Source organism: Xenopus laevis, chromosome 6L, assembly GCF_017654675.1.
Source record: "Xenopus laevis strain J_2021 chromosome 6L, Xenopus_laevis_v10.1, whole genome shotgun sequence".
Taxonomy (NCBI): Eukaryota; Metazoa; Chordata; class Amphibia; order Anura; family Pipidae; genus Xenopus; species Xenopus laevis.
In genome coordinates this window covers 101,683,669-101,710,011 of record NC_054381.1, presented here as the reverse complement: position 1 = coordinate 101,710,011, position 26,343 = coordinate 101,683,669, and the positions used below count along the sequence as shown (strand labels likewise).

The 26,343-nt window shown below is 38.3% G+C and overlaps 3 protein-coding genes and 2 long non-coding RNA genes across 11 annotated transcripts in view; 3 read left to right on the top strand and 2 right to left on the bottom strand.

Moving 5' to 3' along the window:
• LOC121394695 (phosphatidylinositol-glycan-specific phospholipase D-like) overlaps positions 1–26,343 on the top strand; it is a 56,095-nt gene that overhangs the window by 7,351 nt on the left and 22,401 nt on the right. For 5 of the 6 annotated variants that reach the window (XM_041566323.1, XM_041566322.1, XM_041566324.1 and 2 more), the window contains exons 5-12: positions 101–149; positions 1,508–1,562; positions 1,827–1,934; positions 2,025–2,052; positions 2,147–2,286; positions 2,392–2,457; positions 2,945–3,074; positions 3,731–3,858. In XM_041566323.1, coding sequence (XP_041422257.1) covers positions 101–149; positions 1,508–1,562; positions 1,827–1,934; positions 2,025–2,052; positions 2,147–2,286; positions 2,392–2,457; positions 2,945–3,074; positions 3,731–3,858 — 704 coding nt within the window. Of the gene's footprint in view, positions 1–100; positions 150–1,507; positions 1,563–1,826; positions 1,935–2,024; positions 2,053–2,146; positions 2,287–2,391; positions 2,458–2,944; positions 3,075–3,730; positions 3,859–4,413; positions 4,769–26,343 lie in introns of those variants that run through there. The other variant, XM_041566327.1, reaches the window with a different exon arrangement.
• Positions 4,907–8,737, top strand: LOC121393119. Of its 2 annotated transcripts, none has more exons than XR_005961946.1 (3): positions 4,907–4,961; positions 7,994–8,170; positions 8,652–8,737. It is a non-coding gene; the product is annotated as an uncharacterized LOC121393119 (long non-coding RNA). The 2 variants fall into 2 exon arrangements; XR_005961947.1 differs by lacking the exon at positions 4,907–4,961 and adding an exon at positions 6,167–6,502.
• On the top strand, positions 8,731–11,034 carry LOC121394702. The gene is made up of 2 exons (XR_005961948.1): positions 8,731–8,814; positions 10,937–11,034. It is a non-coding gene; the product is annotated as an uncharacterized LOC121394702 (long non-coding RNA).
• On the bottom strand, positions 18,409–22,969 carry LOC121394698 (serine/threonine-protein kinase 3-like). The gene is made up of 5 exons (XM_041566332.1): positions 22,631–22,969; positions 22,371–22,443; positions 20,365–20,540; positions 19,663–19,861; positions 18,409–18,720 (listed from the first exon to the last, which is right to left on the bottom strand). Exons 1-4 carry the CDS (start codon positions 22,647–22,649, stop codon positions 19,743–19,745), a joined length of 387 nt encoding a protein of 128 aa, XP_041422266.1. The 5' UTR covers positions 22,650–22,969; the 3' UTR covers positions 18,409–18,720; positions 19,663–19,742.
• LOC121394699 (serine/threonine-protein kinase mig-15-like) lies at positions 23,140–24,076 on the bottom strand. Its single transcript, XM_041566333.1, has 3 exons — positions 23,875–24,076; positions 23,661–23,771; positions 23,140–23,548 (listed from the first exon to the last, which is right to left on the bottom strand). Exons 1-3 carry the CDS (start codon positions 23,971–23,973, stop codon positions 23,450–23,452), a joined length of 309 nt encoding a protein of 102 aa, XP_041422267.1. The 5' UTR covers positions 23,974–24,076; the 3' UTR covers positions 23,140–23,449.

Here is a 26,343-nt window from a genome sequence, read left to right as displayed (position 1 = left end):
TATTCCTTCACTCGAGCTAAGTAAATGTGCCCCTCAGTGTCAAATAGGGTAAACATTTAAGCAATCAGTTCTGAAATATTGATGAATGTTTTCTTTGAAGGTTGATTTCTATGGCTCCTATGCTGAAGCTCATCAAACTGGAGATTTTGGTAAATATAATTCTTGCTTCAAATAAATTGTATAATGAATTTTTCAGATACTGTTTAAAGGAGAAGGAAAGTCTTCTTCCGCTTGGGGGTGCCAAATGTTAAGCACCCCCAACCCCAAGTGATTGTATTTACTTATCTGAAACCCGGGGCGGTGCTCCTATCAACAGAAAACTGCACCGGCCCGGGGTTCTTCCAGCGAGAAGTCGAACTTTAACTAAAAAGTCAGCTATTTCGTTCTACTGCACATGTGTCTGCCCCGGAATATTTGAAGAAAGAAGAAGCCGGAAGAGGATTGCTCTGTGGTGCTCACTGGAATACCGGTAAACCTGGGCCCATGCAGTTTTCTGCTGATAGGAGCACCGGCCCAGGGTTTCAGGTAAGTAAATACAATCACTTGGTGGTGCCTAACATGTGGCACCCCCGAGTGGAAGAAGCCTTTCCTTCTCCTTTAAGAGTGGACGTGCTCTGTAACAGACACATGCCCTTTTGACCTCTGTATATTCAACCTCTACTGTCCTGCTGATGCTAGTGATGGTGACATGCAAAGAGTTTATACTAATACATAACTAATATCGACATAATACATTTCTCAAAATAATATAATTTATTAATAATATAATTAACTTTATAGCTTTTTTGCACACTGATCAAATACTGACAGGGCTTTCTTTAGGTCCGGTGTTGCCCATGGCAGACATTGCTGTTGTACTGTGCATGTGACAAATGCAGAGAATGTATTTACCTCCCCCTCAGCTCTACCGCCATTTTTAGCTGCATGTACAGGTATGAGACCTGTTATCCAGAATGCTCAGGACCTGGGGTTTTCCAGATAATGGATCTTTCCATAATCTGGATCTTAATACCTTAAGTCTACTAAGAAATCATTTAAACATTAAATAAACCAAATATGATTGTTTTGCCGCCATTAAGGATTAATTATATCTTAGTTTGGATCAAGTACAAGCTACTGTTTTATTATTATAGAGAAGTTTAAATAAAGTTAAAAGAAAAAATAGATAAAATGGAGTCTATGGGAGATGGCCTTCCCATAATTTACAGCTTTCTGGATAACTGATGCCATTCCTGTATCCAGCAGCGAGATGGGATTTTTTGTTAACTTTATTTTGCCAAATAAGCACTTAAGGGCCAGTACCCCCTACAGTTGTCTGAAAGCAATGCCCTTGCACTTTTACCACCGTGTAGAGAAGAAGATAATGGTAATTGAAACATTTTGTATTTTGCAGCCCTACCCTCAAGGTCTCTTTCACAGAGAATTGCAAAGTACCCTCAATGAGCCTGCAACATTTTGCGTGTTGGCCTTGGCGTCCTGTGAAACTTTTTTTGTTTTATTTTTTCAGGTGGTGATGTACTCAGCCGTTATGAACTTAACTTTGACTATCTAGAAGCCAAATGGTGAGATTTTAGTTTAGAAAGTGGCAAACCTAAAGTTACTGTGCCCCACAGTGAAATAATTTAAGGCCCATAAATAATACATCTTTCATACCCTTCTTATACCTTCTTAGCCCCTCCCAGCAGTCTCAAAGTCTGCTGCTTGGGAAGCCCCTTAATTTAGATAATATCATCATTGTCCTTCTCTGTAAGTATGTTATCTTGTAAAAGATCTTCATAAGGCTGTTCAGTGTTCTACTGGTATTATAATACTGACCATTACATTAGGTACATTCCAGTGAAGGACCTCTTTAACATCTACAACCTCTATTATGGCAAAACCATCATAGAAGAGAACACAATTACTCACTGCACGTACATACTCTTCCTGGAAATGTGAGTTGAATGCATTTCAATAAATTGTATCCTGGAGTAAAAATTGACAAGCACATGTTTTTACTATAGTATCTTCTTCTTCATGATTAGGTATGGGGAATCCCTTGGTATTGATAAGGTAATATGCCCTGCTTTGTTGGATGTTTGTTTGGTTTAACCAAAAAGTTGTCTGGATTATTACTGATAGAAACTTTATATTATTGGTTCCCTAGCTTCACTCAACATATGCAAGCAAATCTCCTTTCTTGGTGGAGAGATTCCAGGAATATTTTCTTGGTGGCGTTGATGACATGGCTTATTGGTCTACAAACATATTCCATTTGATCAGTTTCATGTTAGATAATGGTACTAGGTGAGTGGGGATTTCAGGGAAGTGTGTTTTGAGTGATAAAGTATTAAATGTTTTTAGCATTGTCTTAACCATTTCATAAGAAGCTTGTTATTGTTTGCTTCTTAATGACTGCTACTTACCTGAAAACCCTATTTTCATACAATGTAATACTGAGAGGAGGGAAAAGAACATGTGAGTAAACATTATCTCCTGCATTATTCTTTACATTTCACCCATTTCCCATATATGCTATATACACACTGCCAACCTTAAGATCTAAACTAGTCTTTGATTTGTATTAATAAATTGCCCAAAATCATATTAGTTTCAGTTAGATGATTATCACTCAGAGGAAGCATACCCTGCAGCCATGGGGGGTGGGGGTGGACTGTAGTCTGCTTTCTCTAAATTTGCTAGAAACCACACTCCCTAGCCACTCTGTTACCTTACCTGGGACACTAGCGGGTGGGAGTGGGGGATGTAACCATTGAGGCAGATGGAGGGAGGTTTTAAATTTGGTGCTGCCAAATTCAAAGCCAAATTTAAACTTGAATTTTTTTTATTAACTGCATAAAGCAGACATGCCACACTGTAGTTTTTAGTATCATACAAATAAAACCAAGGTAAATATCTAATGCTAAGACCTTGAAGTTTAACCTCCAAAAGTCTTTTTATGCAGAAAATTAAGAAAACATTGGCAAAAAAATGAATTTGATGGAGATTTTACTCCCTCGGTCATGAGAGCAGATGGAGCTGATAACATCACTGTGGACTCAGGAGTTGTCTTTCAGATGAATTCTTGGGCAAAGGTAAATCTCCACAATGCAGATTATATTCAGATACCAAAACAAACATTATGGGGCAGATTTCTGAAAATTTGAACCATGGAATCATGATGGATTCACAGTGCTACTTTAAGCAGTTGAATATGAATCTTTCAGCAGCAGTATTGAACTATAACACCCTAACAAACTGAAAGTTTGCCAAAAAGAATGTAATGCAAGTCTATAGATGTCAAGCTTCTTTTCTGTGCTACTTCTATTTAAAGTAAAGATGCCTTTGTAAATCTGACCATAGTGGTATTTTTATATCAAGTGGTAACCATCATAACTGCTCAGTAAAAATTACAATAGGTAATAAATAAGCTCTTAATATTTTTGAGTTTAGAAAGATTCAAATGTATATTGGACAGTGAAGACCCTTCAGTCTCCAGCACACCAGGTGATTTAATCTCTGCCTTGTCCTGCTCTTAGAGAAAACCATGGCAGATAAAATACATTGCATTTACTTTCATTGCTTACTGTTCCAAAGAATAGGAAACATACTGCCTATGGTAGAGGCTAGAAATGACAGGCAGGGAGTGAAAGGGAAAGCTCATTTCAGCTTATGTTTATAGTATTTACAAAGGGGATTTTCAATATATGTTATTTAATATGAATTTAAAAATTAAATTTCATTTCTGCAGGGCTCTGTGCTGTTTGTGAGCAATGTTATGGATGCAATGAATATGAATTTTACTGTCCAGTATCCAAACCATATTACCAGCCCTTCCACCTCCTACTTCGTCAGTTCACCTTATGCAAGACTTGGATGGTTTGTGTCTTATATTTGTCTATACAACATGAGAATCAAATTAAAGTCAGGATGGCTCCTGTGAAAATCATTTGATTGCTCAATGAACATATGTATCACCTTACATAAATTTAATGTATTATCATAATAAGTACAGTATAGTCATAGTATAGAAACACTCAATATCTCTAAAGGTGAACTGTGGCTACACTTTCTTCCATTGGTTAATTAAACACATTTAAATACAGTTTTAATGTCATAACTTTATAGTAGCATATTGCACCAGTGTATAAGTGAACCCTGTTACTTTTGTTATGATGTAAATTTAACTATTCAATGGATATTTTCAGTGCCTTTCACTCTGTAGTTTATACACGTAAAAGCGAAATATAGCTAGTCCAGCTGTCCCACAGGTGCTCCGTCCATACACCTTTATGTACCAATGTATAAGTTCAAAACAGAGGACAAAAGGACAATATGCAGGATAACTGCCAGTGTGCAATTTTATTGCTATCCACACGGATATTTTCAGTGGTAGAGATAACACACTGAACTAGTGTTTTCTTTCCTGCAAAGGGCTATGGTCACAGCAGATCTAAATGGTGATGGAAACTACCATGAAAAAACTTTGTAAAGTTTACTCTTTTTTATGTTTTTGACCGAGAATTTATAGCATGGGGTCACTAAAAAAGCTTAAAGTATCAGTTACTAAGAACTGAATCCAATTCCACTACAAAAGATGATCACTCATCATAAAGAATCCAAAGAGCCAATTGAGCTCCAATAGGGTTTATAAGATAGTTAATCCCACAAGCACAATAATGAGATCTCAGTAATATTACCATCACTGTATATGACCAAGTTGCACACAGTACAGCTGTTTGGACACCCGGCTAAGGGCTGAATAATCTTAACTACTGGACAAACCACCTGTGTGTTATCAGCTTTATTCATGAGTCACCAAATGATTAATTTATCAAATATTTTATCTGTGCACCTATTTTTCTCTTTAGAACTCTGGCAGGTTTGGATCTTCTTTGGCAGTACTGGATTTTAACCTTGATGGACACCTGGACGTGGCAGTAGGAGCTCCTTCTGTGGGGTCCCAATATCTCAGATACACAGTAAGGTGCAATGCAATGCAGTGATACCTCATACAGACTTATACAGTGTGTAGAAGACAACCTTTAGTACCTACACCATTTATATTTGATCAGTACAATGTTAACTAAAATAGCAAGTACAGACAGAAGAATGTGATTTTTATAATATTACTATTTTTTCTAGGGTTCTGTATAAGTGTTTTATGGATCAGGGGGTGCAGATTTGTCTTCTCAACCAAATGTGACCATAACATGCAGGATGAGCTCATCATCCATCCATCCCACCCTCCATCTCTGTCTCTGTCTCTCTCTGTCTGTTCTCTCTCTCTCTCTCTCTCTCCCACCCCTTTTAAGGTAACCTTTATTATGTTATAAAATGGCCAATTTTCAATTGGCTTTCATTATTTTTCTTTTATAGTTTTATAGTTATTTGCCTTTTTCTTCGGACTCTTTGCAGCTTTCAATTGGGCGTCGCTGATCGCTTCTAAAAAGCAAATGCTCTGTAAGGCTACAAATGTATTATTATTGCTACTTTTTATTACTGATCCTTCTATTCGGGCCGCTCCTATTCATATTCTAGCCTCTTATTCAAATCAGTTGCTAGGGTAATTTAGACCCTAGTTACTAGATTGCTTATAATGCAAATTGAAGAGATGCTAAATAAAAAACGAAATAACTCGAAAACCTTCAATAATAAAAAATGAAAACGGCAAATGAAATGGCAAATTATCTCAGAATATCACTCTCTACATCATACCAAAAGTTATCTCAAAGGTGAACAGCCCCTTTAAGCTCTGCAAGGGTCTCTCTCTTGCCTGATCTCACGTTACATTTATTTAAGTGCATTTTAATGCATTTTTTATGCGCATTAATCAAAGAAAAATAAAAAATTTAAATCCAAAGAAAAAGATTTTTTAAACTAAATTTTATATGCAACACTCAAATAACATACAGGATCTTAACATCATGTGTTCAGGTATATCTTTTTTTTCAAGTACCGGTAGAAAAGGTAATATATAAGAAGGGTGTATTTTGTCTAGGTAGCGGTATTGTCTGTGACAACTCAGTTTGTAAACTACTCTTCTACTAATTACTAACTACAAAGACTTACCTCTCTCTCTCAGTCTCTTTATTCAAACATACTGTATTCTTGTACAAATATGCTCTGATGTTGTGCATTGCACTCTATTGGATAATAGTACAACACAAGATCACCTTGGATGAGCAAGTCCAGTTGCTTTAGATTAATACAACTTCTATAAACTACTATATACTGCATGGAGCAAGAGATGGTCCAAAGTGACATCTCAGGCCATGTAATATTCTGGCTAGCCTTATGCCAGGGTGATAAATATGCTAAGACAAGTCAAGGTAACATGAATTCTCCATTTGACTAGCTTTACATTTCAACACAGGTAGTAGGTTGTCTGTAGAAGAAGCAGAATGGAGTATAGTTGGAGAGCAGGATTATGCTTGGTTTGGTTATTCTCTACACACAATCACATCTTTAAGAATCAAACTTTGCTGTTGGTTGGAAGTCCCACATGGAGTACCTGCAAGAGGTTTGCCACCTTTCTTTACATATTGTTATCATCCAGTAAATACAAAGGTGTTAGTATCTATTCAAGAGAATAAAGTGTTCAGGACAATAGTCACATAAGCAGAACAAACAACATTCAAAGCAAGAGCCAATGCTGACGTCTTTGCGAAATCCAAAAACAATTTACTACCCTAAATTATCTGATTTTTATTATAGACTTAACTCTGATAATCCATCAAGAGGAACCCAGAGTGTAGGAAAGGCATATGGTTTCTACCCCCCCCCAAAAGATGTGACTTTTGTTGTTCATGGAGACACAGTAAGCATAACATTTTGCTTTTCAGGGGCCTTTTGTGGTATTGATAGGTCTGAGTGATGGTGAACATGAACTAACCACATCAAAGAGCTGCTTACATGTGGGGAAGGGTGAAAAACACTATGGGGCCGATTTACTAAAGGGCGAAGTGACAAACGCTGGCGACAATTAGCCAGCGTTACTTCCCACAGGGACATCAGCAATTTACTAATGGGGCATTATAACAACTTTATTGTCTTTATTAAGGTTCCCTGGACATGTGTAATTATCAGTGGAAATGTAATGTATTTGCTGCAACATAAACATAAAGATGTCCATTCAACTTTAAATTTCCCATAGTATGCAAATTAACCTCTGACCTAATAAGACCTCAAGTGAAGTTACAATAGGCAGAAATGAGCACTAGTGCATCTTCGCTTTGGATTGCTTGCATTGCCGAAGTAACGCTAGTGAAAAGTCGCCAGAGTTCAACGCCCACAACAAAACTCTGTATTTTAGTGAATTAGCGTTGTTTGACCGAATTTTTGCCTGGCAAATTGTAGCGATGGGTGCGAAACGTTTGCAGGCGACTTTTCGCCGTTTAGTGAATCTGCCCCTATGTTCTATGGACCAGAAGGAATGGAGTGCAAATGGAGTGCAAAGACTTTGGCTTCCATGATGAAAACAGAGCTGCCTGCCAGTGCTATGGAGCCCTGTACTTACTGCATGCCTACAGCAGCTGTTCAGGTTTCCACTGGTAACTGTACTTGTGCCATATAGCACTTATGTTAACGAGAGTCCTCTTGAACTGTAAAATCTCCTGAGCGTTCCCAGGGCTTTAGAAAGTCACCCTTGGTCTGAACCTTTGTGGCCTACCCACAAATCCAGGTCTGCATCCTATAAAAGTCAATGGGAGCTGCTCTGATCCTATTGGACCAATTTTTAACCATTCAGACTTTTAGGATTTTTATGCTAGTAAATGGAGAAAAAACAGCAGTTTTAAAGGTTTTTGAGGCTCATTCAGCTTTTTTTCCTGTTTGTCCTTTATATATTCTGATATTTTAATAAATTACGAGGCATTTGTGATTTTCGACTAGACTAGACACCAACTAGAAAAAAAATAAAAAATGTGAACATGTATATACTTTTAACAGCTTTTTAAGGTGTTTGATGTCAGATATTATCCTGATTAACAGACTGTGATGTGGTTGTTTGCAGGTACCACCTACCAAGTTGCATTTCTATCTAGACAGTTGCACCACACTGGGACTGCTTCAGTGTTTGAGCTGAAATCAAGGAGTTCATTATCTCCTCTGAGCACTCTGAGTGGAGACCGGGCATACGCTCGATTTGGGGCTAAGATTCATTTAAATGATCTGGACAATGATGGCCTTGGTATGAAGTGCTTCCTTCTGTGTGAAACTAGTAGAAGAGTTTTGTGTTCCATTATTTACCCGGGGTGACTGTAATTACATAAGAAGTGTATATAGATTGTATGAATGTAGTTTCTAGCCATTGTTAATGCATGGAAAGATATACAAGGAATAAATGTAAAGTAGGATATACACTTTCAAGGGAATATGTTATAATGTTAAACTGGTGATAATGGTACTGTACATCACTGCATGTAACAAAAATATCTGTGACTTTCACCCCAGGCCAGCATGCGCATCTCTTCTTTGACTATAGAACTGGTTTGGGATAACTTTCCTGCCCAGTCATTGGGGAACCTAACTAGTTGCCATATCCCATTGTTTGGTACAGTTTCTTTAAATTCAGTATGTTTAAATGAATCACCCAGAAAGCACATAATTCTTATATACTTATGATGATGTGAGAATCTAGTTTACTCTTTGGTTAAATTTTCCATTCACAGATGAAATCATAGTGACATCACCTCTAAGAAATGATGTAACACTCACAATGCTTGGAACTGAGGCTGGACGGGTCTACAGTATATGTATAATGGCAATACTACTACTCCCGGCTCTCTGACAAAAAAATGCAAATCATGGGTTTCACCATGTCCTGAGGATTGGGTAAGACATAGCAGAATGTGGTATATCTACATATAACTGCATTTTAGCACTTTGCTCCTTGTTTTATCATCCCTTGTGAGATTTATGACAAATCTCAGGCATTTTACCAACAGTCCACCTAAAAATGCACCATCAAAATTAGAATCCCTTGAAAATGCTAGAACAAGCATTTTATCAGTCAATCCTCCCCAGTTAAATCTCTTGAGCATTGCCCCTTTAGTCAGTGGACTGAGTGACAATTAGGGTTGCCACCTGGCCGGTAACAATGATGTTTGATGCCAATTAATAGGAAAAAATGGCAAGAATATACAGTAGGAAGGCTGGTGTTTTTTTCCAGAAAAGGTGGCAACCCTAGTGACAATACAATCTTAGACAAACAAGGGAAAGTTGTGCTCACCACTATTTTTTAAAACCATTAGGCGGGGGTGCAATGAGGCTGTGACCACAAAATACATATAGTCAAATACACGCCTAATTGCAGCCCCGCCTAATGGTTTTAAAAAATAGTGGTGAGCACAACTTTCCCTTGTTTGTTATAGTTTATACAGGAGCAGTGACCAGTTCCATGTTGTAGCTCCCACCCTTCCCATCTATAGTCAGGTGATCCCACTGGTGTCTAATAAAAGGGCAGCCAAGTATGGAGGTTTACTTTGAAAGCAGCAAGTAAGTTGCAGGTAAAACCTAGTCCCTTTGTAAAATGTATAATGAAGCAATAGAATTCTTAATGAATCAGATAAAATTAAGCATAGGACTGGCCAGATATGGGATGACTTTGACGTAGTTGGCCAGCTTAAATATATTGCAATATATGGACAAACAATCCCTGTTTTGTTTAAAGGGTAAGGCATTTTTCAGTAGCAGTATGCACAAAATGTCGCTGTCTTAAATATATTGATAATGGGTTGAGTGCAGAGGACTCTTGTATTTGAATACAATCTTAGACTAAAGGTGGCCATATAGCCAATAAAAGCTGCTCACAGACCAAGTCGGCAGCTTATTGGCCAGTGTATGGGGCCTCAAAGTTTGCTTAATATGCGAGCCCAGCTTGCGCCAGAAAAACTTTAGTATCCAGTCCCCAACTTTATGTCCTGTGTATAGTGTATAGTCTCAATACTTCTCGATATAGGAACAGATACTCCAATGCAGAAACTGTGCTGCTACATTATTTATTCAACACAGTGTATGGGGCCCTCCAACGGGTTTCCCTGACCGTTTTCTTGCTGAAAAATTACCAGATGTCGATCAGGCAGGTTAACTTGTACTGTTAATATAAATGATTTTGCTACAACAGCTACACCTGCTGGTCATTTTCCAACCATTCTGACCATCAAGTAGCTGAGGAAGCATGGACATCCGCAGAAAATTTTCCAGGGGGGGGCAAGTAAGTTGGTATCAAAAAAGGGTATCATCCGGCAACAATCCTACTGGCAGCGAATCACATCCCAAACCCACGTTCAGTGTCAGGCTGCGTTTTCCCAGACGGCGGGGAGGGCGCATGTTGCTCCTAACTGTTCCAGGAACTCACGTTGCATTCACAACTTCTCGTGGAAAACAACCAGCCAAACACACTGTATAATAAACTGCAGCTCAGAGAACTCTAGGACCAAGTGGCGGCTGCGGCACCCTCCTTGGCCTCCCAGCTCCCACTAGGATACACTGACCCTGTGGCCAACCCTCATATCTAGGCAGGTAGTTTGTGCTTTGGCTGGCCCTTTCCTCCTCTGCGCCCTGTCAGTGCTGCTGCCACTGCTCCCTCCTAAGTTCTCGCAGTCTGGAGCAGCACTGACGGATGGGGTTACAGGCTGCGCCTGCAGGAAGCTAAAGGCAAGTTTTTTTGGCAACTGAATTTTTCTAGGGGGGGCAATCACTTCATTTCAGGGGCTCAAAAGTAATTAGACAAATAAAAAAACTGAAAATAAAATGTTCATTTCTAATACTTGGTTGAAAACCTTTTGTTGGCAATGACAGCCTGAAGTCTTGAACTCATGGACATCACCAGATTCTGGGTTTCCTCCTTTTTAATGCTCTGCCAGGCCTTTACTGCAGCGGCTTTCAGTTGCTGTTTGTTTGTGGGCCTTTTTTTTGTAACTTAAATTTTTATTGTAATTTTTCTCTTTTACAGGAAAGGAAAAGCAAATATGAGTACACAAGTTGAAAGCAAACTTTATGTCAATAGTACATGCTTAATAAATTTGACAATAAAGCAAAATATAAACAGTACATCATCGGTTATTATCTTGTTCGCTTTCTTTTGTTCACAATTTCCTCATCCAATACTATCAGAGCAGCATTACGATTGCAGGCATGTAATAATAAACATTAACCTTGCTCATGATCCCAACTTCTAAGCCGTAGCATAGAAAAGTAACAAGAAAAGGTATAGACTTGTTCAGAAAAAAATAAAAATAAATTCTTGTGCAATTATAAGAGACTGTAATGCAATAGTCGTAGTTGAACTGTAACAGTAACAGAATTAACGTAAAAAAGCATATCAAAAAAGAGGAAAAGAAAAAGAGAAATATTGGACTAAAAAAAAAAAAAAATTAACATTTATTTCCACTGTGACCAAACTATGCAGTAGCTTCGAAGTCAATCTCATAGTGTCAAGGAGGTGAGAAAAGTTCCCAGGCAGACCATATTTTTAAATGCTTGGGGATCGTGTTATTAAGGAGAGCTATCCTATATTCAAATTGTTTGTTGTGGTTAATTTTTGATTTAATTTCAGCCATTGTAGGAAGGGCCGAAGTTTTCCATTTAGCCGCAATAGTTATTCGCGTAACAGTTAAAACATGGTTAACTAGTTTTTGTTGAGCCGCAGATAGACCAATAATAGGTTTACCTAATAGGAAAGTGAGGATATCCTAGGAACATCCTCTTGTACCAGATGCGATAGTAAGGTTCGTATGTCTTCCCACAGTGGTTGAATGAGAGGGCAATACCAGAAGATGTGAGGTACATCGCCCGGCGCATGTTCACATCTCCAACACTGTTGTGAAACCCCAGGGAATGTTTTGTGTAATCTCACTGGAGTGAGATACCCAGTGCATTAACACGTTATACATATTTTCCCTTTGTTTGGTGCACGTAACATAAGTTTTAGCGTTTTTCCATATTGATTCCCATTCTTCCATTGAAAGTTCTATCCCTAATACATTTTCCCATTTAGTCATATAAGAATGTTTATAAGTCTGTACAACATACGGATCATTAATCAATGCATAAATCGCGGATATCAGCTTCTTTTGAGATAAGCCATTATAAGATAATCGTTCAAAATGAGTGGGAGGATTATCTTTAAAGTATTTAATAAATGGCACCACAAAATGCCTAATCTGAAAATACATGTACCATTGCAGTTGAAAGGTAGGGATTTTTAACTTAACAGCTTCAAACGGTAAAACAGTGGTCAATGCAGCATCTAACACATCCCTAACCATAACATAGCTGTAGATTCTCCAGGAATGCTGAGAGCAGAGGTAATGGCTGGTTGGAATAGCGGGTTTCCTAAAATTGCCATCAGTGGGGAATAAAGGGAGCTTAATTTAAATTTCAAATTCGCCCGTTTCCATACAGTCAAAGTTAGTGAGGTAGACCTTAACATAGGTATCTTAGGTTTAGGGGTATTTTTGGGAGCCCAAACCCAAACATTGGGATGATATGGTAGAAATTGTATATTTTCCAAATAAACCCAAACTCGATTAGAAGACCAACTCGACCAAGCCAGCACTTGGCGAATTTGCGCAGCCTCATAATACTTCTGAAGTACTGGGAGGCCAAGACCTCCTTGAATAACCGAAGTCCCAAGGGTCGTTTTATTAATTCTATGAGATTTGCCCCCAAATGAATGTATGGAAGGCCGCTTGTAAGTCTTTAAAAAAAGATAAAGGGATTGCTATTGGCAATGTTTCAAAGAGGTAAAGAAATTTAGGAAGTACATTCATTTTGATAGAGGCAATTTTCCCAAACCACGATATGGCCATTGTGTTCCATTTACGTAAGTTAACCTTAACCACCTGAGATAATGCAGCAAAGTTCAGCTTAAACAGATCCTCATACCTAGGAGTAAGTTTCGTACCTAAATAAGTTATATAATCTCTTTTCCATTTATAATTATAGGTGGATTGTAATGTGGCAAGCATGGTATCTGGCACACATAAAGGTAGTTTGTGGCCTTTTTGTCCCAAGTTTAGTCTTCAACAAGTGAAATGCAGCTCAATTGGGTTCAGATCAGGTGACTGACTTGGCCATTCAAGAATATTCCACTTCTTTGCTTTAATAAACTCCTGGGTTGCTTTGGCTGTATGTTTTGGGTCATTGTCCATCTGTATTATTAAAACATCTCCCAACCAATTTAGCTGCATTTAGCTGGATTTGAGCAGACATTGTCTCTGAGCACATCAGAATTCATTTGGCTGCTTCTGTCCTGTGTCACATCATGGATAAACACTAGTGTCCCAGTGCCACTGGCAGCCATGCACACCCAAGCCATCACACTGCCTCCACCATGTTTTATAGAGATGTGGTATGCTTTGGATCATGAGCTTCTCCATACTTTTTTTCTTGCCATCATTCTGGTAGAGGTTGATTTTGGTTTCATCTGTCCAAAGAATGTTTTTCCAGAACTGTGCTGGCTTTTTTAGATATATTTTTTTTTAGCAAATTCCAATCTAACCTTTCTATTCTTGATGCTTATGAGTGGCTTGCACCTTGCAGTGCACCCTTTGTAATTACTTTCATGCAGTCTTCTCTTTATGGTAGACTTGGATATTGATACACCTACCTCCTGGAGAGTGTTGTTCACTTGTTTGGCTGTTGTGAAGGGGTTTCTCATACACCACTGTTGTATTCAGTGGATGTTTGGGTCTTTTTGCGTTGCTGAGTTCACCGGTGCTTTCTTTCTTTCTCAGGATGAACCAAACTGTACCAAACTCCTAATATTGTAGCTTAAGGATGGCTTGTTTCACCTACATGGAGAGCTCCTTTGACGGCATAATGTCTGGTCACAACAAAATCATCCACATTCAAGCACCCCCCCTCAAATCAACTCCAGGGCTTTTATCTGCTTAATTAATAATGACATTACAAAGGAATTGCCCACACCTGCCCATGAAATAGCCTTTGAGTCAATTGTCCAATTACTTTTGAGCCCCTGAAATGAAGTGATTGTGTTAAAAAAAGGCTTTAGTTCCTCACATTTTTATGCAATCGTTTTGTTCAACCCACTGAATTAAAGCTGAAAGTCTGCAGTTCAACTGCATCTGAGTTTTTTCATTTAAAAGTCATAGTGGTAATGTACAGAACCAAAATTAGAAAAAAGCTGTCTCTGTCCAAAGATTTACGGAACTAACTGTATTTATCACAGATCATCAGACATTTATGTAAGCCAAGGAACATTCTTGTCAGTTTATTATGAAAAGCAAGCAGCAATCTTTAACCCTCAGCTGATTGCCATTCAAATGGGGAGGGATTCTGAGTGCCCATGGGGCTGTTCTGCTATTCAGAAACAGAAAATCACTAATATCACATATAAGCAAGGAGTGTTAGGGGCAAATTCACTAAGCGCCGTAGCGCCTAACGCTAGCGTCAATTCGCTAGCGTTGGTCATTTTGTTACTTCGCAAATTCTCTAACGAACGCTGGCGTAAATTCGCTAGTGTTACATCGCACCCTTACGAATTTGCAAAGGACGTAACTACGCAAATTCACTAACGCGCGCATTATACTGAACGATACCTTTTACGCTAGACTTCTTTCGCCACCTCAGACCAGGCGAATCGCAATAGAGTAGATAGGGATTTCTTCAAAAAAAGTTCAAATTTTTTCTATGTCCCAAAAAACGCTGGCGTTTTTTCTATATTATGGGTGATAGGCTGAAAAAGATCGAACAAATTTTTGGGGCTCCCCTCCTTCCCCCCTACATTTCCTAACTCATGGCAACTTAACTAAACAGTGGGCACATGTGTAGGGCAAAAAATAAAATTTTAATTGATGTTTTGAAGGTTTTCCAGGCATTTGTAGTGCTGCTACATATTCCTCCATTGAAATTTGAATTTGGCGCCGTATGCAAATTAACCATCGCTAGCATAACTTCGCTTCGCTTAAAGAATCAACGCTAGCGCAACTTCGCAACCTTACGCTACCCCTGAGCGCAACTTTGGATTTTAGTGAATTTGCGGAGCGCTGGTGAAACTACGCCGGACGAAGTGTGGCAAGTGCGGCGAAGTTACGCCTGGCCCAACTACGAATCTTAGTGAATTTGCCCCTTAGACTCTGTGTATGTGCAATTGACCTCTCTGGTGAAGTATATGGATACTTGTCTTGGATAGGCACCCGGATGACTGCAATATGTGATTATTAATTGAACAATGTGAAGAGTAATACCTATTTATAGCAACCAGTGACATCGGTAGTATTTTTTCAAAATTGTTTTTAGACCAACTGTTGCTGGTGTAATTGGAACACTTACTTGCCAGTGTTAAGATAATAAATTTGTCAACCAAATGCTGACACACTTCTTTTTCTCGTTACAGATATACAATAACAGATATGATGTAATATGTATATAAAACATTTTGCTACTGTGTTTTTGTAAGTATTTTAAAGACAAATAAAAAAAAAATCTGAATTTAAGAAACAGTTATGGTTCATTAACACACAATTCTGTTTGTAATCTAAAGACTTAAATAAACACTGTCTGATCCTGTGGTATTCAAGCAATGTGCCCATGCGCCAAACTGATTGTTAGTGTCCAAGGGGTCTTGCATGGTACGGTCACTTTTCTTTGATATGCTCATTTCAGCCAATGGCCAAAACAATCAGGAACTGTGGCTTCTCTTCACTTCTTCATCTGTTGATGCACCATGCAGTAGTTAAAATGGTATCTGTAAGTGAATGGCCAGCTTAGGGGTTGTTGCAAATTATCAAGAAGAAAATGCGGTTTGCCTGTATATATAATATACAGAGCTGTTTCAGCATGGAAGGTCCCATTGGGCACAGGAGTGTGAATAGCCCCTCCCCCCATTTATACAGAATAGGGACAAATATTCTTATCATATAATAGATCAGTCCATATTACCAATATGCACACTGGCACTCTGCACATACCCACTCATGCCCTGCACTGGCACATTGTATGTACCACAAAATGTAGACTCATTGAGCCCTATACATGCTGCAGGACCTTCAACCCCATCAGTGCTGTTGCCTAAAGTGCTTACAAAGTCATGCAACAACATTTATACCGGAAAGGGAAAACCCAGGGGTGCCAAGAATCAGTATAATACTTCTTGGGAGCTTACTATAATGTAACTGCGCCCAGCTTAAATCAGTGCAAGGGACACCTGGCCCCAGTGAAAACATGGTGGTGTGGTACCAAATCTCAGAAGCAGTGTCATGTTTCCCATGTTCATGAATATCAGTGGGCATGGATGAGAATGATTTGTTATTCAACCTTATGTGAAACATGGCAGCCTGCCCAACGTCATTCTACTTTATCCTAACATGTGGGAAAGCAGCGTCATGCAGGGGGTGATGGGACTAATATCAAAGTGTGGGCCAAAGAGAACTGACAAGCTGATACAGCCACAACCTGCATTTAAATACAATAACCTCTCTTTAAAGGGTAAGTAAAAACCTGAAATCATCATAGACTATATGGTGTCATGTTTGGGACAGGGCTGTTTCACATATCCAACATCATTGTCATTGGTAAAGTTACATCCCACATTTAGAAGAAAAATCCTTCCTGGGAACTCTGGTGGGGTGGGATCCTCTTCAGAGGGAGGCAGATTTGCACCCCTGGGGAGCAGGGTTCTAGGGTGATATATACATTATGCTATAAATGGGTATTCAATTATACACTTCTTCATTTAGCCCAGGGATCCTATAGCTTTTCCTAAGGCTGATGGCAGATTGGGTGTCTTGTCAACCACTTGAAATCACTTCTTCTTAGGGCAACAAAGGACCCACAATAATTTTCCATCTGTGTTAATTGAAATCATTGCATATAGGAAACCTGCATAAAAATACCCTCTGTCACCTTTTTTCACTACTACTCTGGTTCGGCGTGCAGCAATTTAGCTTTGTGTAGATGCCAAAATAATACTAATGGCAATGTCATGTCTATGAGCCGGTCGCATCTAGGGAAAACGTCTTCTAATGTCAGTGACATGTTTATGGGTCAATCTTTCCTACTCCCAAATTGTATTGATCACAGCAACATGTTTGGCCACTGACCCATAGTTCCAAAGGCTACTAATATATGTGATATGTTTATGGGATAGTCCCTGCTAGGCCCAAAATTTAGTATGGGTAATTACATGTTAATAAACCAGAACCGGCTTAACCCAATCTGAAGATGTACTTATCTGAGTTATGTGCTTCTGTACGCTTTATATCATATGTGTAAAGTTAAAATATTTTCCTTCAAGTACAATGACAATAAATCTGGCCTCAGTGCAGACCAGTAGGGCTGGATCCAGACATGGCTTATTCCCTTCTTAAATTTCTTCATCTTTTTCACCCATTTCTCATACCCCTTGATTCCTGAACCATTTCCCTTGCACTACAGCTCTCCATCCCCTCTAATATTCCTATCCCAAACAATACTAGGGTACAATAAAAATGCAAGAACACAATTATATAATGTATTTATATACTGCAAATTTATTTATATTAATTTAAAAAGGAAAGAACTCACGTCCATTAAGTTAAAATTGTAGTGTAAATGGGACCTATTTAGTAGTTGATCCAGAGAAAGGCGAAAACCCCCATCTGAAGCCAGAGCCAATTTGCCTCAGAGGGGGAAAAATTCCTTCCTGACTCCCAAAGGGCAATCGGACAAGTCCATGGATCAACTTCTACTAAGATTTCATGTCAGTATCCCTGTGTTTTTCCCTACCTAAAGATGGATGTAACCCTTTAAACTAGTTAATATATGGGCATAATTTTTACTCGGCTATAGGAGAAGTGAATGTTTGAAGGCAAGAGATGTGAAATTAGGAGCAATGGTATTTTAAAGATAACTTTTTAATAATTCTGAACTAAGGGAACAATAAAAATGTAGATGAGAATTTAGATTCAAGGAGAAGGTTTCTTGGGGCTATGTGAAGGCAACAGCTACTGGTGAATCAGATGAATTTTTTAAGCTATTAACAAATATGCAAAAGGGGGCCCAGCAATTGCAGATATGGTAGTTGACAGTAATCACTACTACTGGTGTTGCCTTGAAAATAAGAAGGTGATGGTGGAAGTGTGTTGGTATGATGACTGAGCCTGCTGGTATAGGTTCAGAAGAATAAGGGGAAGAGGCTGATAGTGGAGCTAAAGGTAAATGAAAAGAAGAGGCCATGGGTGGAGGTATGGTAATAAAAAATATCTCTGATAAATGCTACTGCTAATGCTAAATGCTACTTCTAAGTCTGTGAAATTCTAAGCGGATGTCGTTATTGGAGCAATGGTTGTATGAAATGTGATGTGATTTTAGAGATTTATGATGTAGTAACATGAATTCCAGACACCACTGTTGCAGCTGTGGTAGCCTGAAATTAAATATTAAATGAGCCATAAATAGAGGCACTGTTTGGGCTATGGTAGGTGGAACTGCAAATGCTGAAGGTGTACCAACATGGTGGAGGAGGAACAGTAGAAGAAGAAGAGATATGTGTGAAATAGATATGTGTGAAATATAGAAGCAGTGGGTAGAATAATGGTACAGTAGTTGAAATGTAAGGTACCACTGGTGGAGATGTGAACCTTGAATTTGAGACTGCTGGTGGTGTTGCATGATCTCAAGATAGATGCCACTGGTTACATTAGTAAATGATCATCCTGGTGCTTCAGGGGAGGAGCAGACACTGCTGGTGGAGCTGCACTAATCTCAAAGTCACCACTGGTTGAGCTGCTTCACCTGTAATATAAAATAAAAATCAATTAGTAATCTATCATATTCATTATGAATATTCATTAAGAAGCATGGCATTAGAAAGAATTTTATACTTTGGCATAGGCCTCATTAACAGTAATGGGTAATAGTAGGAAAGCAGAGAATTAGAATTACAGATTCATGAATGTTACTAAGCCTTTATAGGCCAAATACATTTTAAAAATCCCCTTGTGGTGGCAGCAACCTTATATGGATATATGAGAAATAAGAAACTTTCCAAATACAATCAATTAAATATTCTGTACAGTGTCTGAAATAATCAAGTTTATCTTCACTTTGCCTCTCTCAGCATCTGTTTCTCTTCGTTCTGTCTTCATGGGAGTTGGGGTTCAGACATTCATTGCTAGTTAGATCCAGTATAGTTAGATCCAGTATATCTTATAGGGGGGGTCCTTTTGCCTAGAAGATGTATTAGAGCTCACTATTAAAATCACCAGACATCATGTCTCATCATGTAGGATTACATGGCAGTTATTTTATTAGATTTTGTTTGTACTGGAATCAGTTGTTTGAGTGAGCTCTAATACATCTGCTAGGAAATGAAGCCCCCCTATAAGATATATTGGATCTAATTGTCAATGAATATCTGACACCCAACTGCTGCATGTAGAGAGAATGAAGAGAAACAAATGCTGAGAGAGGGATACTTAAGATAAACTTGATTACTTCAGAAACTGTACAGAATATTTAATTGATTGTATTTAGAAAGTTTCTTATTTCAGTATGATGCAATAAGGCTACTGTCTGTGAGCAGAGAAAACCCTGATTTAGCCCATAACATCTCAGGGTGTGCACTTATCTGCTTGTCTCTTTGCATGTGGGAAAGATTTCAAGCAGTAAATGCAGAGAATGTTGGTCTAATGCTCTGTAGAACCAATGAATAGTGATATTGAATGGAGACGGTACCTTTCTCTGTGGATGTTTCTTTCACCTAGAATTTTACACAAGAGATTCATTCTGGGCTGTTGCTGTTACTGGCCACAAGATCAGCTACAGGGAAAGCCCTCCAGGGCCATTTGCAGAGCCACTTTTTGTTCCTCTGCTGTGTTGCGTGCGTAGAAGTCACAAGCTCGACGCAGCTGTTTCATAGCTTTTCCCTTCAATCCTGTATAGATTAAAAAAAGCAAAGTGAGGAAATAACCAACATTAAATTCCTGTTTTGTCCAATTATTTGGAAATGATAAGATAGATTTTAAATAAACATGGACAGACACCGTACAGAGAAATTTCTTCCCGGGTAGCGGTCCATAGTGGGGCCCCACGCACAAGGTCATTGGCAAAGAGGTTTTCTTTCCAACCCACAACTTTGATGTGATGGCAGAATTATGAAATATAAACTGAAGACCAAATGCAAATTCTTAGAATCTCATTGTCAATAACGAACTAAAATGTAATATTAAGGTGATGTAGCCCTTAAAATATTTTCATTATTCATATTGCGATAAGGAATGTATTCTGCTCAAAAGTAAAATGCAATAAAACATTTAAAAAAAAATAAAAATACATTTTATTATTCCCAGCACCACTTTCATTTTGCAGTGTCTCATTTCAGTGTTGATTTACACTCTGTGATGGTGCAGTTGTATCAGATATAATGGATTCCTTCACCTTTCTTGGCCGGCCGGTTCTGCAGAGCCCGGAGATGTTCTTCAATCTCAGCCCTGATGATCTTCTTAGGGGGCAGTTCTTTGATGAATGGGTGCTGCAGGAGTTCTTCAGCACTTCCTCTCTCAGAAGGATCCTTCGTCAAACAGGACTCCAGAAAAGACACAAAACTTTGTGACCTGGATAAAAGGAATGAGAAGTTCTTTTAGCTTTATCTAGTAAAAAAACATCTATCCCTTCAAATGCCTAAAATGCTGAGAAAGAGAGAAAATGACTAAAGAATGTTAAACATCACATAGAATTAAAGGGATGGTTCACCTTTAAGTTAACTTTTAGCATCTTATAGAATGGTCAATTCTAAGCAACTTTTCAATTGGTCTTCATTATTTTATTTATATTTTTTAAATTATTTGAATTCTTCTTCTTCTGACTCTTTCCAGCTCTCATATGGTGGTCATTGACCCCATCTAAAAACAAATGCTACAAATGTATCGTTATTGCTACTTTTCATTACTTGTCTTTCTATTCAGGCCTCTCCAATTCATATTCCAGCCTCTTATTAAAAGCAATGCATGGTTGCTTAGGTAATTTGGACCTTAGCAACCAGAAATGGCAAACTGGAGAGCTGCTGAATAAAAAGCCAGATAACTCAAAAACCATACATAATAACGAATGAGAACCAATTTCAAATTGTATCAGAATATATTTTAGTACATCATATTAAAAGATAACTCAAAGGTGAACAACCCCTTTAAACTGATATATGGTTATAGCTACAAATATATTTTGCTTTGTTTGATGTGCCCTGATTAATTCAGTTTGGCTGTGAGCTGTGTGGCCATTTTGGGGGTGGGATAGGAATCACAGGAGCATGGGGGCAGCAGGATTCCTGGCTAAAGTACAATAACAATATATAGATGAGAAACAAATAGTTATCCTGAAGTGTTAGAGGAATCCCAAATCCCAGGATTACCCACAGCTATGCCATATCAGTCAACAAAGATATGAAGGGGACAATATTGGCATATCTATAGTGACATAGACCCTTACAGCTATGTGTGTAGGGGGGACTGGTAATGTCCAATGATTTCCCCACACATTTTTACTTAATCCTCTGTAAATGCAGGAGTTAGGGCAGAGACCATACGCACCCATAACCCAGCCTGCATTTAGAGGAATGATGTGGAGCTGCAATCAAACAAGCCATATTCTTGTAACACAGTTATGGGATCTTTAAAATAAAATACACATCCCCAAAGCTGAGACTGAAATTCCCCTATTATAGCTTCTTTCAAACATTTTTATTTGAATCTTAATATATCAAAAGAGATAAGTAGTTATTACAATTATGTAATCGCATGAAATATTTGCATAGAGAAAAGAAATGGGGAGAGAGAGAGAGGACAGAAATAAAATCGGTTCCGTCTCAATCTGACTGGGGGATCGTTCAAAGGAAAGGAAACTTTAAATCAACAGTACTTACTGACAGCATATTATATTTAATAAACATTGGTGATTAGTATTGCATGCTCTAGGGTGGTTTCTGCAAGGTCCCTTAAATGCCATACTATAGAGTAATGCAATGGGTTTACAGTGGAACGAAATATCATTAAGTATTAGTTATTCCAGGTCTGAAAAATTCAAAGTGTTACAAAATAAACGCTTACATATGATGTTATCATATAGTTCTTACAAAAGGATCGAAGGGGTTTCTGTAGTCGGAAAGAGTATTTATACCATGGTTCCCATATTTCCTTGAGTTTCTCATTTTTATCCATAATTATACTGGTTAGTCGTTCATTAACCATTATCCAGTTCAGCTTGTCTTTAAAGTGGGAAATTGGAACCCAGGGTGAGCTATTGCAATTTTTGCCCTATTATCACTTGTGACTTGTCTGAATGTAACAGTCCTGTTTGGATATAGAAGTTGGCAAAAAACCACTGATGTAAGTATATAAGCAGAGTTCCATTGCACAGACACAATGCACAGAGACATGGGAAGGACTCACCAGGTCTTTGATCGAAGCTTCGGTGGTTGGGCTTCTCTGATCAGGTGCTCCACTGGGTATTGCCCTGCGTAAGCTAGAAGTTAACAACAAATATATCAGACCCTTCAAACATGTCTATAACAGATCTATTTACGAAAAGGTCTTTTTGCTGGAAATGGCGAATAAGCTTCAATTCTTCCAATTCTGGTTCAGAAGTTCTTGCTGCTCAAAGTCTAAAATAAAGTATCCATAAGCAGCCACAATTCTTGTGATTCACTTACGTTCTTGTCCCTCGGCCATTTCGATGGCGGTTATACCCAGCGACCAGATGTCACACTGCAAAAGACAAACAAAAGAGCATTAGAAGGAGAGAATTGAGTTAGTGGGTTTTTAATAAAATCTAAATAAGGAGGCTACTACTCTTTCATATTCTACTTTAGAAACATATACATATATTTGTATGGGAGCAAAAGTACATGGCATTCTCCTTAGGTCAATTATGGCCAAAACAGAACAAAATACAACTTCTAAAATATCCCAATGCACACCCTAGTAATAAAGCACACCATGTTATATGTAAACGTGAGAAAATGCTTTTTTTTAAATTATATTTATAAACGTATACAGCAATACATCTCCATTACAAACAATAGCAGTAACATAACTGAGCAAAAGAACAAATATTTTAAAGCAGACACATTGTGCAAAAAGGTAAGAAACCCAACGTTTCAGAAAAACTTCTTTCCCCCCATGAGAAAATTACTTCCTCTATGTCCCATTAACACTAATAGGTAAATGCTCAGTGTTGTTACAAGTATTATAAGTACAACATACTTTGGTGTCGTACGCCAGGCGCTGACCCTTCTGCCTTATGGTCTCGGGTGCCATCCAATGTGGAGTCCCTTCCGCTTCGTGGCACAATCCAGTTTGCGGGTCCAGGTTCCAGCTGTTTCCAAAGTCGACTGAAATGACAGATAGAATATATTAATGGAAAATAATTTGTTTGACCACAATAAGATAGAAACCTGAATTATGAAACCCCCTGACTCCAAATTCACAGAAGCTCCCCACCATCCATTACTCCATTATAACTGTAAGTTTTACTCACTGATCTTCACTTTGGCCGTCTCTGTGAGCATGATGTTCAGGCTCTTTATGTCTTTATGAACGACCCGGTTCTTGTGGATGTGGTGCAGACCCTGGGGAGATAGAGAATGTAACAGACATAAGACTAAACATTCCCAACAAACAGATTGTATATATAATCTATGCAATTAAAGAAAAGTCCTTAAGGGGTAAATCTGACCTTACCTTTAAAACCTCCTTGCAGACATAACCAATCCAGGTCTCCTTCAGGGATTGGCCATTGGTCTTGTTGATGAGGTTGTGGAGAGAACCGCCACCACAGTATTCAAGAGCAATCTGCAATAGAAAGAAATTATTTAAGGCCGTGTATTATATCATCTCTAGCAGTGATCTGTTTGGCACATAATAGATGAATGTGATACGGTAAATAATTTCTTACTTCCAAGAGCTCCGATGAGCACTCCGTGAGTGGAGCCCTGTAGTAGGCTCCAAAGAAAGAGGCGACGTTCTTGTGGCCGCTGAACTGCTGGAGAAACATCAGCTCCCTGCAGACTGAGTCTTCATCCTGGAGTGGAATAATAGAAATCCCTTTAGCTCACATAGGCAACCTCACAAACAGGCATGATATAACAAATAGAAGTATAAAGATACGTTACCCGACTGATGTTGGCTATCTTCACGGCCACCACACCTTTCCGATGGTGTCGTCCCTGTAATGCAGACAGAAAAGTTTAACTTACACTTTGTTTTAGCAAGTCTTGGTTTAACAAGGCATTTTGGGAAGATACTAAATTCAGTGCAGAGCTATTTAAGCCTTTTTGTGAACCACTGAGTAAGTTCTTTCTATTCAACCCTAATTTAGTTGGTCCCTTACCTGGTAGACGTCTCCAGTGCCGCCCTCTCCGAGGAGCACATCCTTGGTCAGCCGACCATCAGGAGGCTGGACAACAAAATAGAATAAAAGGAGAATTTTATGCATAACATAATATTTAAAAAGGGTAAAATATGTCCATCACCAAACCAACTCCCAGATTCCATGCTCTAGCAGCATTTACAGTGAGTGTTCACATTATTTTCCCCTCTTTTCTACTCACCTTGTAAATCTCAGAGAGGGAGCTGGATTCCGACTGTCGCTGTGGGAAAAGAGAAAGATTTTATTAGGGACAGTATAAGGCCCAAGACTTGCTGAATAACAAAATGGTACTACCCTGTGTGAAAGATGCCCTTATCCCACTGATATTAGATCTTCATAATAAGTATAACACTAGCACGAGCCCTAACCAACACATGGATATATTTGGGGAAGAGTACACTGGCACAGAACTACACATCAGCCCTGGCATTTGGTTTATATAATTTCATGGGCATTCTTCACAACACTATTGGTATTAGGTTATATAACAACACGTTTATCCTACCCATAATAATATCACAATAGGAAAGGTAAATTTGGTAAATGGATGGGTTTTACAATTTTAGATGCACTTTGGGTAGTTTTATCACTTATTATTACCCCCTCATTTATTAGATTTTAAAGTGTGGGTTTTTAAATGATGTTTATTCCTAGACTACTGTTTACAGGAATTCCCCTTTTTATTTAGTAAATTATTACTGTTAAATGTGTAAATTGTAATTCGTAATCTATAATGTGTAATGTAAAAACCAATAAAAACCTAAATACAAAAAAAAAAAAAAGAAAGATGCCCTTATCCCAAATCTACTAATTAGTGCAGTAACAGGGACCGTATTTACTAAGCCCTATAGCAAAACCATTTTAGGACCTCTTAAACCTTAGGACTAAAAAAACATTTCTTAAAGTCAAATTAAATTGTAACAGCCACCTTACCTTCCTCCGTGGGGCGCAGAATGGCATTGCGCCCAAGTCTTTTTGCTCTTAAAAGAGCAGTTGGGTTTTTAAAAAAAAAAAAAAAGATCAGCAGACGTGAATGGAAGATGGTTTTTCCTAGGAAACGTCAAAAATACTGAATATCTCGCAGGAAAATCACTGGTAATCGCAGGAAATCACAGGAAATCAGGTAGAAATCGCTATGAAGTCGCTACAGATCGCTCAGAACTTTCACTTTATGGGGAGACGAAAAGAAAAAAGAGATCGTGAGCACTGATCATACACTCATCTTGATTTTAGAACTCCTTTTTTTTTCAAAAATTGGAAATCTGATTTTCCTGTAATGTGGCACTGACTCAGGTTAGCAAACATCTTAAGCAAAAATCCAACTGTGACTGGCTGCTTGATCACCATACATATTAAAGGGGAGGTAACTTTTGGTATGTTATAGAATTGCTAACTCAATTGGTCTTCATTGTTTATTTTTTATAGTTTTTGAATTATTTGCCTTGTTTTTCTGACTCTTTCCAGCTTTCAAATGGGGGTTCCTGACCCCATCTAAAACCAATGCTCTGTAAGGCTACACATTTATTGTTATTGCTACGTTTTATTACTCATCTTTCTATTCAGACCCTCCCCTGTTTATAATCCTGTCTCTTATTCATATCAGTTGCTATGGTAATTTGGACCCTAGCAAAAAAACTCAATTTCTCGCATTAGAGGAGAAACCTGAACAGCAAGTGACCAACTGTCTCTCCAAATGCTGTCAGTGACCCCTGTTACATGTTAACATGGGAGATTCAAGACATTTACCCTTAATACTTTCTTAACTTTTACTTAAAAGCTTTTTAATAAGTAAATGTTATATATAAAGTGAGATACAGAGAGAAGTATGAATATTAATAGCATTAGAGGAGAAACCTGAACAGCAAGTGGCCAACTGTCTCTCCAAATGCTGTCAGTGACCCCTGTTACATGTTAACATGGGAGATTCCAGACATTTACCCTTAATACTTTCTTTGTTTTTACTTAAAAGCTTTTTAATAAGTAAATGTTATATAT

Bases quoted from the DNA above. Each gene is read 5' to 3' on its own strand.
- LOC121394698 (XM_041566332.1), bottom strand. The intron at 20,541-22,370 runs GTGAGTCCTTCC...CCTTTTATCCAG, and splicing joins AAGCTTCGATCAAAGACCTG to GTCACAAAGTTTTGTGTCTT. The intron at 19,862-20,364 runs GTGAAGGAATCC...TAATCTATACAG, and splicing joins GAACCGGCCGGCCAAGAAAG to GATTGAAGGGAAAAGCTATG.
- LOC121394699 (XM_041566333.1), bottom strand. From the start codon at position 23,973: ATGTTTCTCCAGCAGTTCAGCGGCCACAAGAACGTCGCCTCTTTCTTT. The intron at 23,772-23,874 runs GTAAGAAATTAT...TTTCTATTGCAG, and splicing joins GCTCATCGGAGCTCTTGGAA to ATTGCTCTTGAATACTGTGG. The intron at 23,549-23,660 runs GTAAGGTCAGAT...CTATCTCCCCAG, and splicing joins TCTGCAAGGAGGTTTTAAAG to GGTCTGCACCACATCCACAA.